At 45.5% G+C, this 24,269-nt stretch overlaps 1 protein-coding gene across 2 annotated transcripts in view; it reads right to left on the reverse strand.

The window, feature by feature from the left end:
- PLXNC1 (plexin C1) overlaps positions 1-24,269 on the reverse strand; it is a 143,097-nt gene that overhangs the window by 3,036 nt on the left and 115,792 nt on the right. The window contains exons 22-30 of one of the 2 annotated variants that reach the window (XM_059402345.1): positions 21,957-22,134; positions 19,616-19,719; positions 10,047-10,101; positions 7,553-7,584; positions 7,351-7,458; positions 5,904-6,067; positions 3,880-4,027; positions 996-1,136; positions 680-754 (exon numbers count right to left, since the gene is read on the reverse strand). In XM_059402345.1, the coding sequence (XP_059258328.1) occupies positions 680-754; positions 996-1,136; positions 3,880-4,027; positions 5,904-6,067; positions 7,351-7,458; positions 7,553-7,584; positions 10,047-10,101; positions 19,616-19,719; positions 21,957-22,134 (1,005 nt within the window). The other variant, XM_059402344.1, reaches the window with a different exon arrangement.

Here is a 24,269-nt window from a genome sequence, read left to right on the forward strand (position 1 = left end):
ATGCTTATCATGTGTAAGGAACTCATTGCCTCTACCCTACCTTAGCGCTTCACTTGATCTTCAAGTAGCAAATGGAATTGGTGAGCTATTCTCACCATTGACATGGATAGCCTGTCCCAGCATGACTGAGTGGGGGGAATCAGGGAAGGGGGAATTAACATATATTTGGAAACAGCGCATCTGATGACTGTGTCTGTGTGAATTCCCAAAGAAAAAAATCCAGATTAAGGAGAATTAATCAAAGGAGAATGGTTTATTGAAATAGTTGCTTAAGTTAGAAATATGTTATACTTTCATATACCTATTGAATACAGAATCTAGGCAACTTAACAAGCTTAGCTTTCATTTTAGCAGATTACAATCAAGCATAAGCTGGCCCTATTTAATAGGACCACTGCTTACTCATCAAAGTTATCCTGAAGTCAGTATGGCTACAGACCCCATTAACTCAAATGCAAATTCAGGCTGGTCCGAAGGTGGGCAGCATGATAAAACTAAGAAGGGGGCAGCCACGTGCAGGGTCTGGCTTGGTGCCAGGATCCCACACCTCAGACAGGCTTCCTGGCTTCCCTGTCTGGCCGTTAGGGATGCCAGAGCTGTCCTGAAACCTACAGAATGCTTTACACCCAAATCTTGGAGGCTAATATCAATTTTTTAAAATGTTATTTAAAAATCTTACCTCATCAAAATATTTTACGATGTATTTGTAGATTTCTGTCAAGGCCACTTCTTCATTAAATTCATTTTCATGTTTCTTAAAGAAAGAGAGTCTTGTTGAGAGATTCTGAAATGACTTTTTAAAAAAGCAAATATTTTCTTATTTCGATTTTTTTTTTTTTTTTTAGGAGGACAAGAATCTTAAAGCCAGGTTCCACGTCCAGCATGGAGCCTGATCCCAGGACCCTGAGATCACAACCTGAGCCAAAATCAAGCCTGGAAAGCTGAACCAACTGAGCCACCCAAGCACCCCTCTTATTTCTGCTTTCTAACAATACCTTAGATTCCTGAGTTAAGAATTCTTCCATTTCCGAAGATGACAATGGAGGCAAATCCCTGATTGCTTTGTAATATGATTTTACTTCCTCTTTGTAGGTTGGGATATCCTTGGCATAGAGAAGTTTATTAGTTGGTGCTTCCTAAAAAAAAGAACAGCCACAGCCAAGAATAAAAAACCATGGGGAATTTTATAACAATACCAGTGTAGCTGAACTTCCACCATTATTATCTCCTAGTAACAAAGCTTTCAAAGCTTTTTGCATGCAGTGGGCCTTCATAAATGTTGACTGAATGACTGACTGCTATCCAGATAGTTCTGGTGAGTCACTGTTCTTTTGAGGCGGATTAAATGCTAATATATTCTGCCTTCCTCTCATAAAAGAACTAAAATTATTATTTTTGCATGATTTTGAGTTACTGTAACAATGGAACTTATTTCTATCATAGTTCATTACTAATGGTTGTAAAAAGCCTGAATTAAAACATTTGCTCTCATCCTCACCCACCAGTGAATTTTGGCATTTATGAAAGACTTGATTGTAGGTCTGATTGAGCCCTTTATATAACCATGAAAGTGGTAAGTAATTGGCGGTGGTGGATTTTTCTGCTTGTCCCTTTTATTAGATTATAAAGCTCTTCTACTGTTCTCAAGGAAGTACATGGTCATTAGTACTGGGGGCTCTGATGTCTGATTTTGCAAAAGTTCCCTGTCAGCTTGCATGCTTTTATGTAATTATAATAGTGATAATATTAAAAATTAAGATTTTATTTTTAAAAGCCATTTTCCACAAAATTTTTGAAATTCCTACTCAGGGAAAATGGGTGAGTTAATGATAGGGCTGATGTCCCAGTACATTTTTCAATGTATTGAGGGCACGAAGAGCCGTATCGGTGGCTGCATCATTGTGAAGGATGCCTACACTGAGCTATTACTGAGATGCTTGCCATGTGGTAGACATTGAATGTAAAAGGGTAAAGATGACCGTACCTGCCTTTAAAAGACAAAGGTACACAGTGGTTACTGTGATACCAATAATTAGTGGCAGGGTGTAAAGAGAAACACCACGGAGCTGGACAAATCAGGGATCCTAACAACTTGGAGGGATCTTAACCAAGACCTGCAACCTCTCAGAACATCAATTTGCTCACCTATAAAATGAGGGTAATAATAACTACATTATGTGGTTCTTGTGATGATTAAGTGAAATATAACAAGAACATAGTAATGAGTTAAGAGCCATTTTTCTTCCTGTGAATAAAGAAGCATTTTCGTTGCATTGGTCAGATGAAGAACAGGTGTGGGCAGTGTACAGGGAAAGTCCATAGAGTAGTTACATTTAGACTGACCATAGCCTCCTGTAGCTCCTGGTACACATGAGGAAGCTGTGTTTGTGGAGTGAATGAATGAATAAGAGTTTTACTAGACAGAGGAGTTATGAGACAGAAAGGGATATGAAAACAAGTTCATGGTAAGTTTGGGAAAAGTAAAAGCTGTAGCATAGAAAGTATATGGAGTTTGCCAGAAAAGAGACTTGACACCCAATCAGGAAGAGCCTTGTGGCACTGTGAAGATTTTACCTGGTAGGGAATGGGAAGTATTTAAAATTTTTAAGCAGGAGATGGAGAAGACCAGATTTTTGTTTTAGAATGACAACCCAAGACACAGCGAAAAAGGAGAAGGTAGCGGATGAGACAGCAGGGACCAGGAGGCCAGTTCTGAGGCAGTTCTCCCAGGGAAGGGGATGGAGGGATAGAGTAGAATGAAGGGGAAAAAGACACTTTGGAGATGGCAATGAGTAGTACCCAATTAGGGGCAGGGAGGAAGGAGGAGGAGTCAAGGATAACACAAAGAATTTTACCTTGAGAGACAAGGTGATGCTAGGAAGACAAAAGTGAGGACAGGTCTGTTTTGCAGAAATGGTGGTGACAGTATAGATTTAGACTAGGAGGCCGAGGCACCTATGAGACACCAACCACATTTCATTCCAGGCACTCTCTCAAGAAGATTTTCTGAAAGCATTTAGGTACTGATACTGCTCAGTTTAATACATTTTGGAGTGCCTGAATAAGACCAAAACATCCCTTTCAAAGTTTGCTCTGTATTTTTATCTTTCTTTGATTTCCTGGGGCTTCTGCTCAGCAAAGCCAAAAGAAAACCAGTATCGATGTTTTGATTATGAATTGACAAACCAGTGGTAATAGAAATCTCAGGCCAGATCTTCTTCCCCGTGAGCAATTTGTTATATTCAGATAGACTGAGTGTACAGTTGACCCTTGAACAACACTGTTGAACTATGTGAGTCCGCTTTACTCTTTGTGGAGTTTTTTCAACATGATTCAGTACTGTAAATATATTTTCTCTTATGATTTCCTTGATGTTTTCTCTAGCTTTAAGAATACAGTATATAATACATATAAATATATAAAATATGTGTTAGTCAACTGTTTATATTTGCAGCAAAGCTTCCGGTCAGCAGTGGACTACTAATAGTTAAGTCTTGGGGAAGCCAAAAGTTACAGGGTAATTTTCAACTCCATGAAGGATTGGTGCCCATCATGACCCATTATTCAAGGGTCAACTATATTCAGATGGGATTAATTTAGCTAAGCTGATTTCAGTAGTTCCATAGTTTAGTAGTGTCTGCAGAATGTTTTTCTAGGAAACAAAATTTATACTTTGTGGTAAAGGTATTCACAGGCAGAGTTCGGCAGTAGGATGGGGAGAATAATCTATTTTTTAAAAAACTAGATGGAAAATGAGAGCTTTTAAAGGAAAGCAAATTTTCAATGACTACCAATGACTCTTTATTGTTTAGATGTTTAAAAGAAAGAATGCTACAACTCACAGGAGTGCATATAAGAAATACCAAAGCTAGGCCTTACCTTCCCGAGTTGCTGCTCTGTGAGAGAAAATGCGTCCATGAATGCCTGGGCAATCACAGATAAACAGCCGTCTATGTGTGGTGTCTTCTTAATGTCAAAAACAAACTGAGGGTTCTTCAGGATGTTTACCCAGAAGCGAAGAGGAAGGCTGTTCCAAAGAGAAATCTCTTCAGATACAGCCCTTTGTAGGAGGCGGCTGCTCTGTTTATCACAGTTTGTAAACGGGTGTTTTTGCCCTTGTTATTGAAGTACGCAAGTCTGCTCTGCCAACTATGCCAAGTGACAGATGGCAGCGTCACTCGGAGCAAGAAAGGGTTAAACTGACAGGCACTGCGGAATGGGAGGGCTGGAGCAGGAGAAATGTGAAAGTGGCCGCTGACAAGACTAGAATTTTCTCCAGATCTAGATCGCATTAGTTGATGGCCACCCATGAAAACATTTCATCGAGTCTCCAGAACTTGACCTCTTCTCACCCCAAGTGCCACACCCTGACCTAAGGCACGGTTGCCTGGGTTATTAACCCCCCAGGGGCTCATTAATTCTCAGTTAATTCTCCCACAGCACAGAGTAAGATCCTGTCTTTCTGCTCAAAACCCTCTGTGCTGTCCACGGGCCTTGGGATGAAGCCCCTGCACGATCTGGGCCCAGGCTGTCTTCTGCGAGCCCTCACCTTATTCCAACTCCACCACTGGCCTCTTCACTGTTCTTAATGCGTATCAGGCAAGCGTGTGCCTCAGGACTTTTGCTTTTGTTGTCCATCTTCCAGAAACTATCTTCAAACAGATAGTCTCGTGGTTTATGCCCTCACCTCTTTCAAGACCTGACTTGAATATCATCTCTGTGAGCCTCCTCTGACCACGGCCCTATTACTCTCCATCCTCCTTTCCCATGCTGTCTGCTCTACTAACCTTCTAATATACTATAATTTGCCTATTTATGGTCTCTTCCATCCATCTGAATGCAAGCTCTGTGAGAACATGGATTTTTGCCTATTCAGTTCATTGCTGTATTTCCAGCACCTAACAGCTCAAATATTTGAATATGAACCTGGGAATATTCGGAGTCCTTCCATTATTATCTCAACTCGGGCCTAGCAAACTCCCTCCATCGTAAGGCTGTTGGGCCTCTCTGTAGCTCTACTGTCCTGACTCCTGCCCCTGCTCAGATGCCACAACCTTCCCAATAAAATGGGAGCTTGAGGCACCCAAGCCTGGTGTAGGAGTGGCAGGACTGGCAAATCAGAGGCTGGGACACAGGATGGGAGTGAACCAGTATAGGTAGTTGGGACAGACCTGGGTTAAATGGGAGGAGATGAGACCTAGAGCTCTGGAACTTCACATTTTAATATTTATTTAAAATGCTCTGTCCACCGTCAGTACTTAGGAGGGCTTGGGATGACCCTGGAAACTTCTATTACTCCTTAACACCAAGTCTTATTCACAGCTCATGGACAAAGTATTTCAAATAAAGGTAATGAGCCATGTTTCTTTACTGAGAAGAAGTTGAGAATAGAGCTGGATGCCTCGCCTCAGCTTTAGGTAAAATGTTAGAAAACAAAACACAGTCCTTTGGAAAACTCTCATAGTATCTAAGTACTGCATTTAATCAAATAAAAATAGAAATATCCATGCAGAATCAGAGTACAGACAGATAGCTTGATAACTGAAAAATGATTAATCTCTAATGGGAAATCATCATATAATAAAAAACCACAAAATACTGATTTCTTATCTTTTGCTGGTCAAGCTAAATTTAACATTCTATATAAGGTCTTTGCATGCATTAAAGAAAATAAAGTTTGTTTGTTTTGTCCTAAAGAATAGGATCTCAGCATAGGAAGAGTTTTGTTTCTTGTTTAAAAATAGTAACAGAGGAAGAATCTGCTCTGACATGATAGCACACCAAGCCAAAGGATTCTGATCTAAGAATAATGAATCCTTTCGTGACTATCCATGCCCTCCTTTCAGTTAAGATTCTGTCCCAGATTCTTGAAAATAGTAATATCACCTACTATTTGTTCCCACCTGTTTGTTTTCCAAATATGTACGACATCAGGATCTGTGATTTTTTTGTTTTCAGCCTGGGCATCCAAAAAGTCAAAGAAGTATTTTATAGCAAATGGGGCTCTGCTGTTGGGTAAACTCCAAATGCTTCTAAAAAGTTTCTCAAGCACAGAATGAATTGCCACCTGAAAGACAGAGAACATCAGACTTGGGAGACTGGAGGAAAAAAAAAAAAAAAAAAAAAAAAAAAAAATTGGTTTTGAAAAAAAAGAAAAAAAAAAAACTTAGGGAAAAGAAAAAAAAAAAAAAAAAAAAAAAAAAAAGAAAGATTGGTTTTGAATACAATGGAAAAATATGATCCTAGTTCAGAGAAAACGATGTACAAAACAGAAAAAACAACCTGAAACGAAAATATGACAAATTATCAAATGAGGCCAACACGCTCACAGTATGGGACAAGGGCCCTGAAAATCCATGCCCAGGATTACATTTGGTTCACCAGCTTCTTGCTGATAACATTGTTCAGTCAACAGAGAGGATATCTTACAAAAATCTCTAGCAGTTGAAATGGCAGTTGTAGGGCTGTATACATAAACCAAGAAGCCACGGATGTTTAGTTTTAATAGTTATGTTCAGCCTGGAAAAACTCAATGTTGCTCAGTTCCCAGAATTTTTTCGTTGCAAGTATTTCCATCATAGGTTTTTATTACGTACTTTCCAAAGCATTTTGAGTGTTTTACAAAAGCCAAATAGGCAGAGCTCTGTGGGACAGATGAGAAAATCAAGAGGCTCTGGCTGTCCTCTACCAACTAAACAAATCTACTGAGCTCTAAGCATACCTTCTGCTATACTCTGAAGAAGAGTGCCCACCCGGAGACCAGGGCCAGGTGTACATAATAGCGTTTATATTGCTAGTCATTTCAAGGTGGGAAAAAAGGATCACCACAGACTTCGGCTAATCCCACTATAAACCAGATAAAGTAAAATTTGCTTCTGATTTAGTATTCCGCTGGCTTTTACACCTGACACTTTTATAGAGGAACAGCATTCTTGACTTTAAAATGAAGGAAAAAAAAAAGATATACTAGGTTTATAGACACTGACCCCACCCTTCACTTATCTGCAATTCAGAGTGGGAGTTTTATCACTCATCTATAGTAAGTAAACAAAAAGGAATAATTATGCCATCAACCTAAAAAATAACAATAGTGAGATGGTGGGTAAAGGAACTGGGAACAATATTAAATCCCTGATTGAAGATACAACAGTCAAAATTTGTAAAGTGCTGTTATCTTTGTGGCTTATAAGAAAGAGGAGGGTAGGAAGTGTTTACAATTTAAACTTTCATTTTGCTTTGCTAGAAGGCACAAGGGATTTGTAACATTTTCACACTTCAGTGGAAATTAAGTCAAACACATCATACACCCCCAAGGTAGCCGTAAAAGCACTCCCAGAACAGTAAGTGTACCTTGGTCGACAGCAGCTTTGTCAGATACATTTCTTTTACTTTGAACTTGTGCTTCCCTCGATGTCTTTTTCCTTGCACATCTTGGAATGCTTCTGAATCTGGTAAAATCTAATGGAAAACAGTAGAAGCGTTACCCAAGGAGACCGTTTCTACTACAGAAGGCATCCAACTCAGGGGCAAGCACAAGAAAGACTGAGCTCACCAAATGGCAGTGGTCTTCTGAGTATTCCACATCTGAATGCCGGAGAAAGGGAGAGAAAACGGTCTATTAAAAAAACAACCACGGGCTAATTGGCCTTCTCATAAAACGCCCCATTTGTGCTATAAACAGAAGAGGTTACTTGAGCTCTTCATAGGTACATTTTTTTTCACCCTGGTGCGTCTCAAGATCTTAACAACGTGAAGACAGAACGGGCCAGGGCCTGGAGTAGGAAGCAGGTTCCCAATAGGCTGAACGGTCCCTTGCTGGGGGCGGGGATAGGAGAGGTTCAAGCCTTCTCCGTTAGCAAATGTACCCATGGCACCTACTGAGTGCCAGAGGCACTAGACAGACCTAGTTCCCACCCCACCCCCAATGGAGTTTACATCCTAACCAATGAGGGACTTTTTATGGTTAATTATACAATTAATTATATAACTAGAATTGTGATAAAGCTTGTGAAGAAGTATATGCTAAGAAAGTAACTAACGAGGGTCCACCCTACTCTGGGAGGTTTCTCAGAAGAAAGAGCATTGGAGCTGAACCTAAATGAATGACTGGAGTTAGCCTGGCAAATGGAGGAGACCCAAAGACAGGAAGAATGCACCCCTTCTGGGATCGGAAAGGACAATGAGTTGGAGCTCCTAGAGCAGGTGCAAGAGTGGCACAGAGTGGGGAGAGTCCTGAAAGAAATGTGGCAGTGAAGGGAGTGGTGAATTGGGAAAGAGGGATTAAGGCACTAGGTTTTCTGTACTGAAGATGAGGGAGACTAGAACACCTTGGAACACTAAGGGGAAAACTGCAATAGGTGAGGAGGTATAGACAGTTCAAATGAGAGATGATTATCTGTGGTGTAAGAATGTACAGCAGGTTGGAAAGGATGGGATCAAAGGCACAGGTGAGAGACGGGCCTTGGAAGAGAAAGGCACAGCTCTGGGATGCCAGGGAAGGCACAGAGGAAAAAACCGGGCAGACACAGGACGGGTGGGAGGTTTGGTGCTGGACATTGAGAGTTCTGATTCCAGTTTTCTCTGTGAGGTATGGGATCAAGTCAGCTGGTGATAATGCTGTGTGGGTCAGAGCTTTGAGGAGAGAAGGCAGAATTCTGGAGAACACAGAGCGAGCTACCTAGAGAAACACAGTGGAGGCAGGCTGCACTGAGGGTCCTGGTCCTGTTGGGCACCAGGAATTTATAGTGACTCCAACTGTACTTTCCTCCAGTGGTTGCCTGGGTATAGGTTCAGAAAAGGCCAGTAGTTGGGTTCATCCAGGGCTGGGGTTGTGACTGAGAGGGTGGGGAAAGGGGACAGGCCCAGGAGGTTTGAAGGATTAGCAGGGGAGTGATCAAAATGATGACTCTCAGCTGAACTGGACAGAGAAGCAGCAGAGGCATTGACTGCTCTGAGGTCCCATGAAGAGACCCAAATGCAAGATCCCCAAACAGTAAGCTCTACAAAAGGCCTGATCTTTGAAGCTTAAAATACAAAGCTCTTCCACTTTTTAGAAGGACACCAATTCCCCTCTGCCAGAATGACAGTCACCTTCTGGAAGATGCCTTCTCTCACTATAGCCAGATATAATGATGGACTGCGGTGGGGGGGGGATCCCTAAAAGGGTATTCTACAACCTACGAAATTATCCTTTCTATTTAATTGGAGTCCCTGCATTCCCTATTTGCAATGACTAGGTCTTGGGACCTACCAGGCTGCTCTTAGTATTAAATCTAGAAATCAGGAAGCCTCCCCTCCAGAGGGGGGGTGGGTGTGTGTGTGTGTGTGTGTGTGTGTGTGTGTGTGTGTGTGTATGTATGTATGTATGTATGTATGTATGTATGTATGTATGTGAAGTCCTGTTATGAGGCCCGGAACCCTTCTAAGAGCTGAACTGACTGTCTTGGCTGGGGTGTATTTTCTCTGGAGACAAACCTGGGCTAGGATCTAGGGATTTTCTCAAGGAACCATCACAGTGTTTTCCTGTCCGGAAGTGGTAGAGAGGATAGAGACTAGTTTATAGACTTTCCCATAAAATCTCCCCATTTAGTTTGCCTCACTCACTTTCTGGGAATCTTGCAGAGGCTATCAAAGGAGATTTGGATTTCTAAGTGGATTATCTTGTTTGTTCAGCACTTGCAGGGCTGTGTGATTATCTACAAGCTTCCCCCTCATTTTGCCAGAGGAGTTCCTCTCTTAGCCCCCATCTTACTGAGAAGTTGGCACAGAGCGAGGAAGGCTAAGATTCTGTCCCGAGTTTAGGGTTGTTGAAGGCAGCAACTTCCTTAGTGCTGGGCTGTCCCAGTCAACCACTGGTTACTGTTTCCTGTCCTCCTCGCATGGCTCACATTCTTCAGAATAGAAACACATTAAAATGGCTTTTCTCCGATTTCAAAGAATTATATAGCAACAACTCAATCTCACTTTTGTGACAATACATCAGAGAGGCAAAAAGCAATACTTTATAAAGGTGAGTAAGAACAAAGGGTGAACATTATATTGGTTACCTGAAGGAAAATTTGCTATCTTCTTAAAGACCTTTATAGTGGATCCATTTGATATCTGAAAGCAAAGATAAAAAATATATGAGTTTTCAAAATTTAATGTATTTCTCCACTTCATCCATGAATTAGATAGCTGGATGGTTCTTGCATTCTCTCACTTATTAAATATTTATCAAGAATTTCTACATGCTGGGCACTGTCCTGGAGGCTAGGGCTATAATGATGACCAAGACACTCTCTCTGCCCTCAATGAGCTCACAGTCCTGTGAAGGAGACAGACAAGGCAGTGAGGTGTAGTGAGGCTGGGAGGGGCAGGCCAAGACACTGTAGGGCCAGTGGGACGTGGACCAGCCCTGGAGGAGGGGAAGACAAGGCTGTGCTAGGATGTACCCTGGCCTCTCAGGGGTCAAGAGAGGGCCACTAACTTTTTGAGGTTCCTACTATTTTAAGAAATGCTGAAACAGGTGTTCAAAAACTTATCTACAGCAGGTATCTAATCCTAGGACAGCGATTTCACATCTAGGTATATACCCAAGAGAAAGAAGTCCATATCGCGAGAGTTAACTATTTGTAATTGCCCCATATTGGAAACAACCAGATATCATCAATGATGAAGTACTTTGGGGGTATGTCCGTACCATAGAATATTAAACAATGGAAGTGAGCAAATTATTTCTACATACTGCATGGGTAGACCTCACAATGATAACGTGAAGTAAAGGAAGCCACACAAAAGAAAATGTACTGTGTGAATCCATTCACATAAAGCTAAAAAGAAAACAAATGGACACCAAAACAGTCAAACTATGATGTCAGATGTTTGCAGGAGAGGAGTTAGTGGTAAGGAGGGGACTTCTGAAGAGCCCGTAATGTTCTCCTTGACCTGAGTGGCGCTCACAGGAAGTGCTCACTCTGTGACCATTCATCCAGCAGTATACTTAAGATTTATTCTCTTTTCTGCAGCTATATCATATTTTTTTTAAAAGCTTGTAAAGTCATAAAAATTGCATATACTTTTAAATAAAAACTTTAACATTTAAGTATGACTTACAGGAAAGCACTAAACATTCACTAAGTGTGCAGCTCAGTGAATGTTCATGTATGTATATACCTACATAAACACTACCCACATGAAGATATGAAATATTTCAAGGTCCCAAGAAGCACCCCCATTTTTGCTTCCCAGTCAGTAACCACTGCATCCTCAGGTAGAAGTAATCACTAGTCCGACTTCCACCTGCTCTTGAACTTCATATAAATGGAATCATATAATGCAGCTGACCCTAGAATAACATGGGGGTTAGGGGTACTCCCCCACCATGCACAGTTGAAACTCCACATATAACTTTTAATTCCCCCAAAACTTAACTGCTAATAGCCCGACAGGAAGCCTTACCAAGACCAGTCAATTGACACATATTTTGTATGTTTTGTGTATTATATACTGCATTCTCGCAATAAAGCTAGAGAAAAAAATAGTAAGATCAAAAGAAGATACATTTATAGTACTATACTGTATTGACTGAAAAAAATCTGCATGCAAGTGGACCTGTGGAGTTCAAACCTGCATTGTCCAAAGGTCAACTGTTATATTCTTATGTCTGGCTTCTTAGGGTCAATAAAAGGTCTGTGATGTTTATCCACATTGTTGTAGCCACCAGTAGCTCTTTCTTTTAAAATTACTTTGTATTATTGCATTTATGAATCTACTACAAAAAAACTCCCATACAATAAAAAGATAGAAGTATTGATACATCCACAGCATAAACCTCAACATTATGCTAAGTGAAAGAAGCCAGTCACAAAAGACCACATAGTGTACGATCCTATTTATATAAAATGTCCAGAATAGACAGATTTATACATACAGAAAGTAGATTACTTGTTGCCTAAAGCAGGGGTTGGAAGACTGAAGAACGACTGCTAATGAATTCAAGGTTTCTTTTTGGGGTGATGAAAATGTTCTAAAATTAGATTGTGGTGATGATTACACAACTCTGTAAATGCACCAAAAACCATTGAATTGTACATTCTAGAAGGTGACCTTTATGGTATATAAATCATCTCAATATAGAGCTGCTAAAAAAAAAGTGCCACAGATTTTAAGTGCACACATTTGACAAATAAATGCTTTTACCACACTGACACACTATTGTAATGCCCATGCATACTCTCTTTCATCAATAAAGTCAAGAGTTCTCACCTGAGGCCTTTTGGGACTGTGCAACTCAGGGCCAAATGGCCCTCCGGTGCAGCCCTCCCCTACAACCAACCAGGAGAAGAAGCACCTTTCAGGCCAAGGGGACTAGCTGCCAAGATGCAGAGGGCAGACCTCACTGTTCAGAGGGGCTAGTTTACAAAACTTTAAGACAAAGGGGCCTTGAGGAAGAGGCAGGTCAGGGATACACAAATCCTTGCCTTCATTCTGGGATTGTGGAGGGAGGATTAATGCTATTGTTTTGGAACATGATCAGCTAAGTGCTATTCCCATCCATTCTCAAGTTCTCAGTCTTTTGAATTCTAATACTACTTTGGATCTAGCCTTCCCCAGTTTGGGAGAAAGGAGAAACCTAGAATTTTTCTTCTGGGCTGCTGCACATTGGTTATCAGAATGTACAAACCTGCTTAGCAAGCACCGAAGGATTAAAGCCGAATCCCCTTCAGGTCGCACCACAGAGGAAGGAACACAGAGCAAAGCCAACCCTGCACAGACACCCTGACTGCAGCTGTCCAGCCAGCTGTGTCTAACCAGCTGCTACACTGAGGCCAGAGGCCGCCAACCACTGGTGTTCACGGCATCTTAGAGGGAGGGGGAGTTCTAGGTGCGGGGTCTGGCTGGGCCATCAGGCCTCCGACAAGTGTCTCCAGCATGGGTTCTGAACTCTTATTGAATTCTGCTCTGCTGTTATTGCCAAACATCCTCTCCTTTCCCCTTGAGCCATTCATTGTTTCCTGGTTGATTTTTTCCATTCTCTTCCATATTTGATGCAATTAAAGTAAACACTCTGCACCAGCACCCCCTTAGCAACACTCAGACACCAAGTTTATGAGACCGTTTGAACAGCGTTATAAAATTCCTCCCCAGGAAGTGCTGGATAGGCTCTGTTTCTAAGCCAATAAATATCTTTTTATAAAAGGAAGCTGGTGGCTCATTCTGGGTAATTGTCAAAGAATGAATCCCAAATGGATCCTGTTGAGTGTTGAGCCAATACTCCACTACTGTCAGACGCTTTGTTTGGCTAAGCGTGAGCACCCTCGCCCTGTAAGCACAAACACCACGGATGGGCCTTCCGATAAGGAGCACTGCCAGAAGTTCAAACGTCTTCTCAAGAGCTGGCAACGACTCGCGGCTGGCACTGAGCTCAGGCATTAGAAGAGCGCAGACACAGCTTGTACCAAGGAAATTTTACTCTGAAATTATCTCCCAAGAGCAAGTGTAAAGCATTTTATTAGTGGATGAGTTGTGTGTGTGTGTGTGTGTGTGTGTGTGTCTGAGCCTGCGTGTGTGAGTGTATTTCTAACTTGCACAGCTGCTCCAGGGCTGGAACATTTCCCCCCACGTGACACTTTACCGCCATTGTGAGACAGAAAGTAGTTTATTTACAGATGTTGAGGAGCGGGGCGGGGGGTGGGGGGGAAGGTTTCCATTTTCTATTTTGCACAAGTCAGCTGCTGCCGAGTTAAGGACAGAAATGTCTTTTTGTAAAGGGCCACAGAATCTAAAGTGTTAAAAATATGATGCTGTTTGTTCCATCTGAGGAGCTCCAAATGCTTTCCTAAGAGTGACTCATTAATCCTCCTGTACTCCTGTGAGGCAGGGAGCATCCTCTGGGCCCCTACTTTAGGAATGAAAACCAAATTAAATCAAAGAAAGATTAATGTCACTAGATGGATCTTGGGCAGGAATGTTTCCCCAGCCCAGAGCAGAACTGGTAACACAGGGCTATTTCAAATTAAATTCCCTCCAGCCTCACAGTGCTCCAGGATTCAATGAGACAAGAAGGCTCTACCCCCCTTCGGTGATGACTGGCCCATGTTGGAACAGGGTGGAGGAAACTAGAGACTCCTCCGGCAGCAGCATTAGGAATTATGACCACACAGGGCTAAAAGGACTCATTTCAACAATTTCAAGTCACTCCCGAAATAAACAGAAGGTACACATCCTCCAAAGCATGTGCAATGAAGGTTTTCTTGTTGTAAAATATTTCTCTGAAGCCTAAGTTGAAGAAAATTCCATAAAAATAGATTTTCTAGATATATAAGGTTGAACTTGGATTTAACCTTACAGATCTGCCATTTTTGTAGGTAAAAACGGTCAAATATTGACCATTTCATATTGTTTAGCCTAAGAGAAAAGCGAGAATTTTAGCCTAAGAATTTTATGGAAAATTATGAAATTTTGTGATACTTTTTTTTCTTAAAGAAAAAAAATTGAAAACACAATAATCAATACAAATCACCATGTGGAAACTCATACTGGTATCTCTCATTCCTAAAATGATATTCTATGGAAAACAGAGATCTATTCAACTAGTGTTGCCCCTGCAACCACTCATCAATTCTGTTCTCCCCGTCTACTGCTTTGGCTCTTCCCACTGACATCCCAAGGCTGGAGGCAAATGAAAAAGGAATCTAATTTCTCAGGGCCAAAGGGATAACCTTGTTCAGTCCATGAGCAAAGGAGGCTCAGGACTCATCAGAGTGTTTAGAAAGGACCCACCAGAAAATTCTCAACACACAAATCACACACGTGGTTTTTGACACCCAGGACAGAATGCTAAAGGATTTTCTTGCAACTAGTTAAAATGCCAGTAGGGCTCCTGCTTCTTCTTTGGTACTTGGAATTAAGCCTGGGCCAGTAGCAAACTCCCTCTGAGGATTATCAGAGAGAACCCTAACCTCATCCTCTGGGAGTGAGCTTGGCCTCCAAGAGGGTGCCTGAGTTTGGGAACCTAAGTACTCCCCTGCTTTTCTCGGGCTGGAGTTGTGAGCTCTTTGATGCCTGAAAGAGGCCTCCTATCTGAGGGAGGCAACCACTGTGCTCTCCAAGGACTGCTGGCCTTTAATGATACTAAGGTAGGATTAGAAATAAGGCACCATTCTAATAAACTCACTGACACAAGGTCTGTCAGAAGATTTGATAAACTCACTGACACGAGGTCTGTCAGAAGATTTTAAGAGATCTTACCTTCTTGACTTTGACATCAGAGACAGTAACTACCAGCATCTCTCATGACGCGGTCCAGTTTCCTAGCCAAGGCTGCCTTCGAGGCCGGGGCCACAGGCTACAAGCCTGCTTCCAAGCAAGGACAGGGTGCAAATGATTCCTCTTGCATCGGCTTCTAGCCTTGGAGTACCCATGAGAAGAGCTATGTGAACTTGGTCAAGTTCCTCAGCCTCCCTGTGCCCTGACATGGGAATGACAGGATCTACCTTGCCAGGCTGTAGCGAGGACTAAAACAGTTGCCGTTTGTAAGAGCTGCTGGAACAGTGCCCAGTGGGCAAGAAGCGCTCCCCTCATGTTAAATAAATAAACAAATCAATCTCTGAAGTCACCCACACTATGAGAGACCTTTAGTCAAATCCCTTTACCACAGTGTCACGGATGACACACCTGACTGGAAGGACCCCTGACTTTACCTGGCAGACACTTTGGAACATTCCATGAGCTTTAAATGTCATCTGAATGACAACTGTGGCATTAGCAGAGACCGCAGTGGCATTAGCACAGGACTGTTGTGAGAATATTCTTCAACACCACGAGTGGTTAGTCGTCTTTTCTGCCCTCAGACTCTCGCAGCTCAGAATGAGACGTGCGATGTTCAGAGAACATTTCCTGCCGGACACAACACCTGTTCTGCACCCTCGATACCACCCTCTCGCAGGATGTGAGGGCCGTGACACTATCCAGTGAAATGTCACATGGGGGTAGAGGGGAGGGGAAGAGAGAGCCTGGACCCAGAGACACCCCCCCCCCCAACTCCTCAGCTCCGGAACACACCGAAGTTTCCTTCATTGTAAATGACACACAGCGACGGCCAGTTAAGGAACCGCTTGGGGAAGATGTAATTATAGGGGAGAAAGATGCCTCTGGTTTAGTGTGTTTGTAGAGATGCTGGTTTTACCCCTTGTTTGCATGGTACAGAATGAGACCTCAGCAGACATTGGCCCTCCTCTGCTCTCATCTGATGGAAAAGGAGGGTCAGAAGAGCACCTTCGCCGTCATGAATGTGATCAGTGCTCATGCATGCAAACAGTGCTGTGGTCCCTGTAGAAAGCAATCCTGCGCATGTCTGGGGTTGGCGAGGACGCCTTACTACAGAGGACAGAGCACGGCCAGCAACAGGGTTGTGCAGATTGCATCTGGCCCACGAGATGCTGTATTTTTGCCGTGTCTTCAGATCCCCTCCAGAAACCTGTTCTTCAAATATTTGGACAGTAAATCATTCAGAGACCAGCTACACTCTATTTGCCCTAAGGACAGAAGAGGCAAGAAGAAACAGGCTCCCACTCCAGCAACAGGACTTTGTTTAGATAGGAGGAGGAACTGGCCGTCACTAAAGATTAACTTTAAAACCTAACTAATTTGGGCTAATTGGAGGGAGATGAGTCTGAATCACTTAAAATTCTGAGTTAGACCCTATTTTTAAATGAAATATAGTTTTTTGCTTTCAAGCACTTACAGTGACTCAAACTAGGGTACTTTAGTAAATGAATAAGAGTGGTAATTAGCATCTTGTCTCTTTGGAGGGAAAAGCCAGCTCTAGGAGAAAATTTTTTAACGAAAGGGCAAAAGTAAGCGTCAGCCTACCCCTGTCAAATTACTCCAGATTTTAAATCTGCAGGGAAACTACTAAACAGAGTACAGATTTAGGCGGCCAAGGGTGATGGAGGATACTTTTTTCTGAGCAGTCTTTGAAAAACAGGGCATTTGAGATGGTCCATGCGTAGAGAGCACAGGGCCGATGACCTCCCCAGTTTCCTTCAAGCTCTCTGAGTTTATTTGCCTTACGGCTTAGCTTTTTAAACATAAGGAGAATCCTTTAAACCCTTGTGTCCTAGTCTTGTCATTTATTACCACCATGTGGCAACGCTAGGGTATGAAGCCAATAAATCATTTGGACGGGAAGTGACTACAGGCCGGATTAATTTCATTATCATCCTTAAGCAGATAGGTGTCTAGCACGGCCGATGTCTCCAGTGAAGACTGATGTCCTATCTCTCCTGACAGCCTTCCCCTGGCCTTCCAGACAGCTATGGTGGCTCTTCCCTTTCGCTACTGGAGAGTCTAGTCCTGCCTTCCCCCCGGCCCCAAACCCCTTCCTTTGTGGCACACCTTGTGCCCTAGCTAGGGTTGCTGGGGGACGCCAAGAAGCCTGTCCAGGCTGCCCCCCCCAACCCCCGCACAGCTGAGAAGGCAAGCACCCTAGTCAAGAACATCAAAGGAGGGCGTCGGTGATGGGGTTCCTTCCAGACTGGCCAGACACACACTCACTGCTCGGACACAGGCAAGGAAGGAGATGGCTCCCAGGCTTCACTGAACATCAGACTGAAGCCATACTCAGCCCGTCTCTAAGGACTTCTACTTGCAGGGCAGCCGCCCCAATCTAACCACCTCCTCTCCGTTAAAACAACACCCATCCCCCACCCCCAGCAGTGTGTCTCGCAGTGCTGCGCGCGTGGCAGGAAAGTCCCCTGGGGAGTTTCACCAACTCCACCAGCCAAGAGCTCTTGGCAAGAGGACAGGAGGGCGAGTCCAGAAGCAAGCTGTGGCTCTGTAGCTCTCTCTGCCAGGTGCTCTCCAGCAAAGGCTCTGGGGACAGCACCCAGCCAGGGGTCACCCCAAGCAGCTCTTCCCAAACTGGCTCTGAGAACCACTCAGCCGAAGGGCCCGAGGGAGAGGGGTCCTCTGTCCACTGCTCTCTCAGGAACAGTCTCTTCTTCCTACGGGGGGAGGGGGCAGCCCGCAGGCTCCATAGGCCTTCCTGTGCCAACCACGTGTTCCTGTGACTTCGAAAGACAGGAGGCGCCAACTTTCCAAGAGGTCTGGGAAGCTGCTCCTGCCCTCCTTTACCGCCGGAAGAGCTCCTGCGTCGGGGCCTCTGCTCGCCGCCATCCCTGAGCGCCATCTTGACCTTCCATCACCCAGAAGCTCTCCATCCCCTTCCCATCTCTGAGTCCCTCTGCTCGTCTCCATCTCAACAGCCACTACGTCATCAATCCTCACCTGAAATTCTTCTAGTGGCAGCTTCCAAGGGCCCCCCTGTTACCAGGTTTGTACCTCCTACCCATGTTCCACACACAGCCGCAGGTATTTCTGAGACACAAATCCCTCAAGATCCTCCAGTGGCTTCTTTGGGGACAAAAGTCAAATTCCTGAAGAAGCTGACAGAGCCGCACAATAGGTCCCCCTCTCCCCACCCATGGCTTCCCACCCCACTTCTCTGCCTTCCGCCTTGACAGGCTGTGGTGAACCCTGGGGCCCAACTCTCTTGGTCCAAATCTTGGCTCCGCCGCTGGCTAGCTGCTGGTAAACCTCCCTGTGCCTCAGTGTACCCATCTGTAAAGAGGGTTAATAACAGCCCCCACCTCAGAGGTCTGCTATATAAAGGATGGAGTAAGCAAAAAGGAGGGGCAGGGCGGAGGACAGCGTCTGGCACGGTGAGGCCTCCATCGCGTTGGCTGCTGTTGGCTCTCATGGCCACCCTCACACCTCTCGAGTTTTAGAGAGTTGACCAGTCTTTCTGTGGAAGAACTGTGGGGTATGCAGGCGCCCTACCCCAGTCCAGTTAAGTCCTCCTCTGCCTTCAGGTCTCTGCTGAGTCATAGCTTCCCTCCAGGAAGCTTTCTCTGATGCTCCAAGCCACAGCCCCGTCTCACCGTACATGTTGCCTCCTTCCTTGTCTCCGTCCCCTCTTCCCCGTCCTTGAGGCAGCAGGCTCCTCGAGGTCAGGAACCTGCAAGCCCAGCACTCGGCACAGAGCCGACAGTCCACAAAGACCTGGGTAATGTGGCTGAATAATCCCCACCGTCCCAGCGTGTTCAGGAACCTTCCCTGCCTCCTTTCTCTTTTTCTAGATAGGCTTCTCTGGCACACAGCTCTCTGAGAGGGCACGTGCACCCCATACCCACCTTGGCACTCAGCCAGCATGTGGGTCATGGGCCCCAGGAGGTTTGACTGAGGACTGTAAACAAACAAGAAATGTCGAACTTCCTCGGGGTTGGGGGTGGGGGGGGACAGTACACAAAGGTTACAAGGTTCTGTGAACATTGTGGACAGCTGTGAGGCGATGTTTCCCACCCAAACTGCAGGATGGAAAGCAATCCGTCAAAAGAAAATCGACGGCCTGGCAGAGGAGGATGCTGGGGGAACCACAGGCCACGACAGACGGGGGTTCCTGGGAGCTTCCGAATGAGCAATGAAGGACACAATCAGCAAACTATGCCAGAAAATGGTGGGAGTTGTGTAATTAAAAAAAAAAAAAAGAATTTCCATGGTATTACCTGGAGATGATCTAATCCAGTCAGGACGGGGCTCGGGGAAGATGTCGGGGTCTCAGCCCTGCTCTTACCTCGTAGTGGCCGATGGTATTTAGCTTGGTTATTCCATCTTCGAGAATCACAGACGAACTATCAATATCCAGCAGCTCTTTCTGTCGTGTTCCCACTTGTAGCTCTGGGAAGGAAAACAAAAAAGTCTATTTTGTTCTCCTCTGACATTATAGTGAGAAAGTTTAAATGTTCCTCTGTAATAACAGTAGCAATTATTATTTATGGATACAGCTTAAATAAAGTGGTTAATATTAGTTTGAAGGTTCGGTGATATCTCAGCCAGACAGGGAGCCCGAGTTTTGTTTTGTTTTTGTTTTGTGTTTAGGGCTTTGACTTTTAAGACAATGTTTCCCTGAAGCTTATACTCTGAGGCTAAGCCTGGAAGTAAAGCCAATGAAAACAAAATAATGTATCCTTAGAGAGATGAAGCTCTGCAGAAAATTCTAACACCAAATTTGTATGTTCCCAAGCAGGTGCGTTGGGGCCAGTCTCCTGTCCATCCTTGCGTGGGGGGGGGGGGGGATGGTGGGCTAACACCCCAAGCCACAGGTCTCAAGCTCTTTCATGGAGGTTGCCCACTTGTGCCCTAGGGCCAGAATGTGGCCCACTGATGTGTATTTTCTTTTGTGAACCTTCACAGTGTTTCACTTATTACTAATGTCAATTCAACACCAACAGTCAATGATCAGGAGATGGCTCATAAAAATTCAGACTGAGTTCTCTTTAAAAAAAAAAAATGGGGTCATCTGCTAACACTGACCCCCAAAGACCCACATGCAACTATTGGCTGAGGGTAAGTGGGACCTGCCCCCTTCGATGCGGAGTCCTCCGCCAATGAAGGTGGGTCCCATTTCCTGGTGTCCTAAGTGGACCAATACAGTGGTTGCCCCTCTGGGCCTCTGAGTTTGTGAGCTTCTGCTAGAGGCCGTCCCACCACAGCTGCTCTGGGATCGGATTCTAGTACAACTGTAAGGCTGGTTCTGAAGGTTCGCCTTAGTTTCCCCAGGCCAACCCGAGGTGGCCCACAAGATCATCATGAGAGCGGAAGCCTGGCAGGCTGGGAGGCTGTGCCTCCACTTCTCATCAGGCTACAACGTGAAGCTTCTAGTTGACTTGCTCTGCTCCCTGCCTTGCCCTATCAGGAGGAACTGGTGGGCTCAGGGCACGGCGAGAGGGTGCTGCCGCGGACTCCTCGGTGACAGGACTGAGGCCACCAGGCTGTCCTCCCTGTGGCTGTCGGCTCCCCGCACCCAGCTCCTGGCGGCCAGAACCACACACTGGCCAGAGGGAGGCTGCTGCAAGAGGTTGATGCTTCTAGTAAGGTTGACCACAGTCTCCCATCTGGGTCTGCCTCTTTGACCCGGCCGCTAACCAGGTGAGCTACAGTGGCCTTCAAGCATCTGACAGGCCACCCACAGGACACAGAAGAGAGGCAGAAGAGAGGCCCCTCTCTCTGAAGCCACGTCACACAGCTGCCACACACCTGTACGGCTCCTTGCACCTGCCAGGCCCCGCCCCCTGGCTGCTCTCAATGGCCATTTGGTGGGAGGTTTGGCCTTGGAGGGCCGGGCGGGACGACTTCAGTTGCCTGCTTCACCGAGGCTACAGCCGTACCTCGAGGGGAGATGAACCTGGTTACGCTGTCTGTCACCGCTGTGATTTTACTCTTCTTTCCTGTCCCATTATCTGCTATAAAATCCACGCGGCGGTCTCTGGGGAGGGCCGCGGGGAGCTCAACTTGAAAATGTTGACGAACATTTGAGTGCAGCGGAGTCCGGTTAGCTCGCTCATGCGGACGCTTGCCTCCGAAGTGTACAGCTAGAGCCCCAGAAAGAATTCGCAGCAGACGCTGCTCCGGGCTGGGGGGCAGGACGCAGACCACGCTTGATGCAGGATGCAACGAGCAGCGAGGAGGAGGACCTTTCCAGGGCGCGGGAGTCGACCCCAGGGTCTGAGCCACCCGCTAATGACCCGCTCGGTGTCACAACCAACAAATCAAACGCCAGTGCGAAACGCAACACAGAGAGCGGACGCGGGGTGCCCGCCTTTCTGTACTTCCCGATGCAAGGTGAATCCATTCTGTCTTGGGGCGAGCAATCTCATGAATCTGATTTACAAACATAATGTTTTTTTTTTTTAAAAACCAGCGTCTTTGAACGATAATGCTTCCTAGGAGGACTCATGCTGCTCGTGGGGGAGCCGTGCAGGCTCCGGGCGCCCAGAGGTGCCCGCTGGGAGCGGTCTGGGGGAGTAAGCTTCCATCCGCGGAGGCTTGTGGGCGGTGGGCGGGGAGGAAGGGGGAGATAGTGGGGGAGACGTGCACCCGGGGGTGGGGGCAAAATAACTCCCTCATTGCCTTACCCAGGCCAATTTCGTTCAGCTGAAGTCCATAAGGAGAGCCATTTTTGCTTAGGAAAGCCTGGAAGATCTTTTCTTTGGCTTGGCCTATGGTGTCACAATCAAGAACATTGACTGAAATGTTCCGACAGACATCTGCACTCTCATTTTCCGGGATCTTTTCAAAGACAACGTTTAATGCCTGCAAGAACACAAACAGGTTTCCCAGTCTATTAGATAATTGCCATCTGAAAGGCATTCATAAAAGACACAAACCTTGGCGAGTCCTACTAATACCTCTGACGGCACCTTAGCAAACACTGTGTCGCATTATACTACGTTAATCTCTTCCCCGTAACCCATTCTTTTCAGGGATAATGGAAAGGAAAACAGAAAAGTGAAAACTCTCATTACAGAACCAGTATTGAATAAATATATCCGAGAGTAAAACATATATACCCATAAATATTCTAGAAGTCGTGACTTCTAATTTCATCCTCCCCCTCCAAAAGGAAAAAAAAAAAGGAAAATGTTCCACAGTAGATGAGGGCAGGCTGGTGATTATTGTTTTTATTAACAGGACCACGGAGTCCCAGAAGTGAAGTTCCAGGTGACAAGAAAGGTCAGGAGGTCCCCATATTGATCCTGCTGGAAGAGGTCACTTTTCAATGTGCGTATTAATGACAAGAACATTTATCGCCCCCTTCACTTGGACATCCTCAGTCAGCTTCCCGAGTCTTCATTAAACCCCCCTGAGGCCCTCACCCAGCACTACTAGTCTCACGTGCTTTATTTTACCTCTCAACGCCCGTTACTTAACACTTCCTCAGTTAACGCTCTCCCGGTATATCAAACCCTCAGAATGGGACACCTGGGGGATGGAAGGCCTTGGTGAACGTGTGAAAACACAGAACTAGGGAGCCTTTCAGGTTTACTTTGAGAACCGACTCACGTAACACAACCAAGTTTCCCTACTGCAGCTCCTCAGGGGGCTGGGAGGGATCCCACTCAGAGAAAGGCTGGGAGTGTTCCTGTAATTAGCATAGCACACAGTTTGGATCTGAAGGCACCTTGGAGATGGCAGAATCGAGAATCTGGTGTGAAATACCCAGTCATTTAACATTTTTGAACCTGGTTGCCATGATGGAATGTAAAATGATTACTGGAAATGTTAAAAAAAAAAAAAATGAAAACACAATTAAGGGGAAATCGGGGATCCTTAGGGTTCACTCAACTTTCAAATGGGTATAGTAACACCGTGGGCCTTCTAGTGTTGTGACAGAGATTAAATGAGATGATGCCTGTCGCTCGCTTGGCACAGGGACAGGCTGCTGGGACGGGCTGGACACTGATGCTGAGGATGACGATGACAGCGGTGAGCGACGGTCTCGTGTCACTTCTCAGAACATTTACTATAGCTAGTGTCATGTGCCGCCACGAGGAGACGCAGAGAGCCCGCTGAAGCCGAGCAGCCAGGGCTCAGACTCCACGCTCTGTGTCCAGCAGGGCAAGGATCGTGTTGCCTGCGAACAGGGGAACCACCCGCTCTGGGGACGGAGTTTTCCGTCAGTTTTCCGCTCAGTTTTCCCTGCTACCCAGTGGGAGTCACAATGGCAACTGCCCCGGGCTCTGGGACTGGCAACTGAATTAACCTCGGGGCACAGAGCACGGGGTCTGGCTGGCGAGCCCTTGGGAAATGCGATGACAGAAGGACCAGGGTCATGGGAGAGGGGACGGCAAGCCCTGGGAGGGTTCTTGTCAAGGCCTTCGCACCTTGCTTCTACACTCCTGCTGACAATTACACACAGTCCACTTCGGTCCAGTCCCAACTACACGATAAACACTCTGACGCTGTGGGGTCTGAACTCCGCAGACCTACAGGACAGGACGGAAGGCAGGGTGTGTTGGCAGGAGGCCAAGGGCTGGGCGGACCATCTAGAAGGAATCAGAGGCCACTCCTGTGCCAGAGTCTTCTCCCTTGCCTTCCCGGTTCAGCACATTGATGGACACCCTGCCAACTTCAATTCTAGACACACTTCTTTTAATCTTCCCAACATCCTAGTTAGGGGGCTGTGTTCTTATTATCCCCTCCCCCCTTTTTTTAAAGTAGGCTCCAAGCCCAGCGTGGGGCTTGAACTCATGACCCTGAGCTCAAGACCTGAACTGGGATCAAGAACCAGCTTAACTGACTGAGCTTAACTGACTGAGCCACCTGCCCACCTCTGACCCCCACTGACTTTTTAAAGTAATATTATCCCCACTTTTGAGTGAGGAACTGGAGGTATAGAGGGGTCAAATAACGCCTGCCGGAGACACAACTCGTAAGTGGCAGAGCGA

This window comes from Mustela nigripes, chromosome 6 (assembly GCF_022355385.1).
Source record: "Mustela nigripes isolate SB6536 chromosome 6, MUSNIG.SB6536, whole genome shotgun sequence".
Lineage (NCBI taxonomy): Eukaryota > Metazoa > Chordata > Mammalia > Carnivora > Mustelidae > Mustela > Mustela nigripes.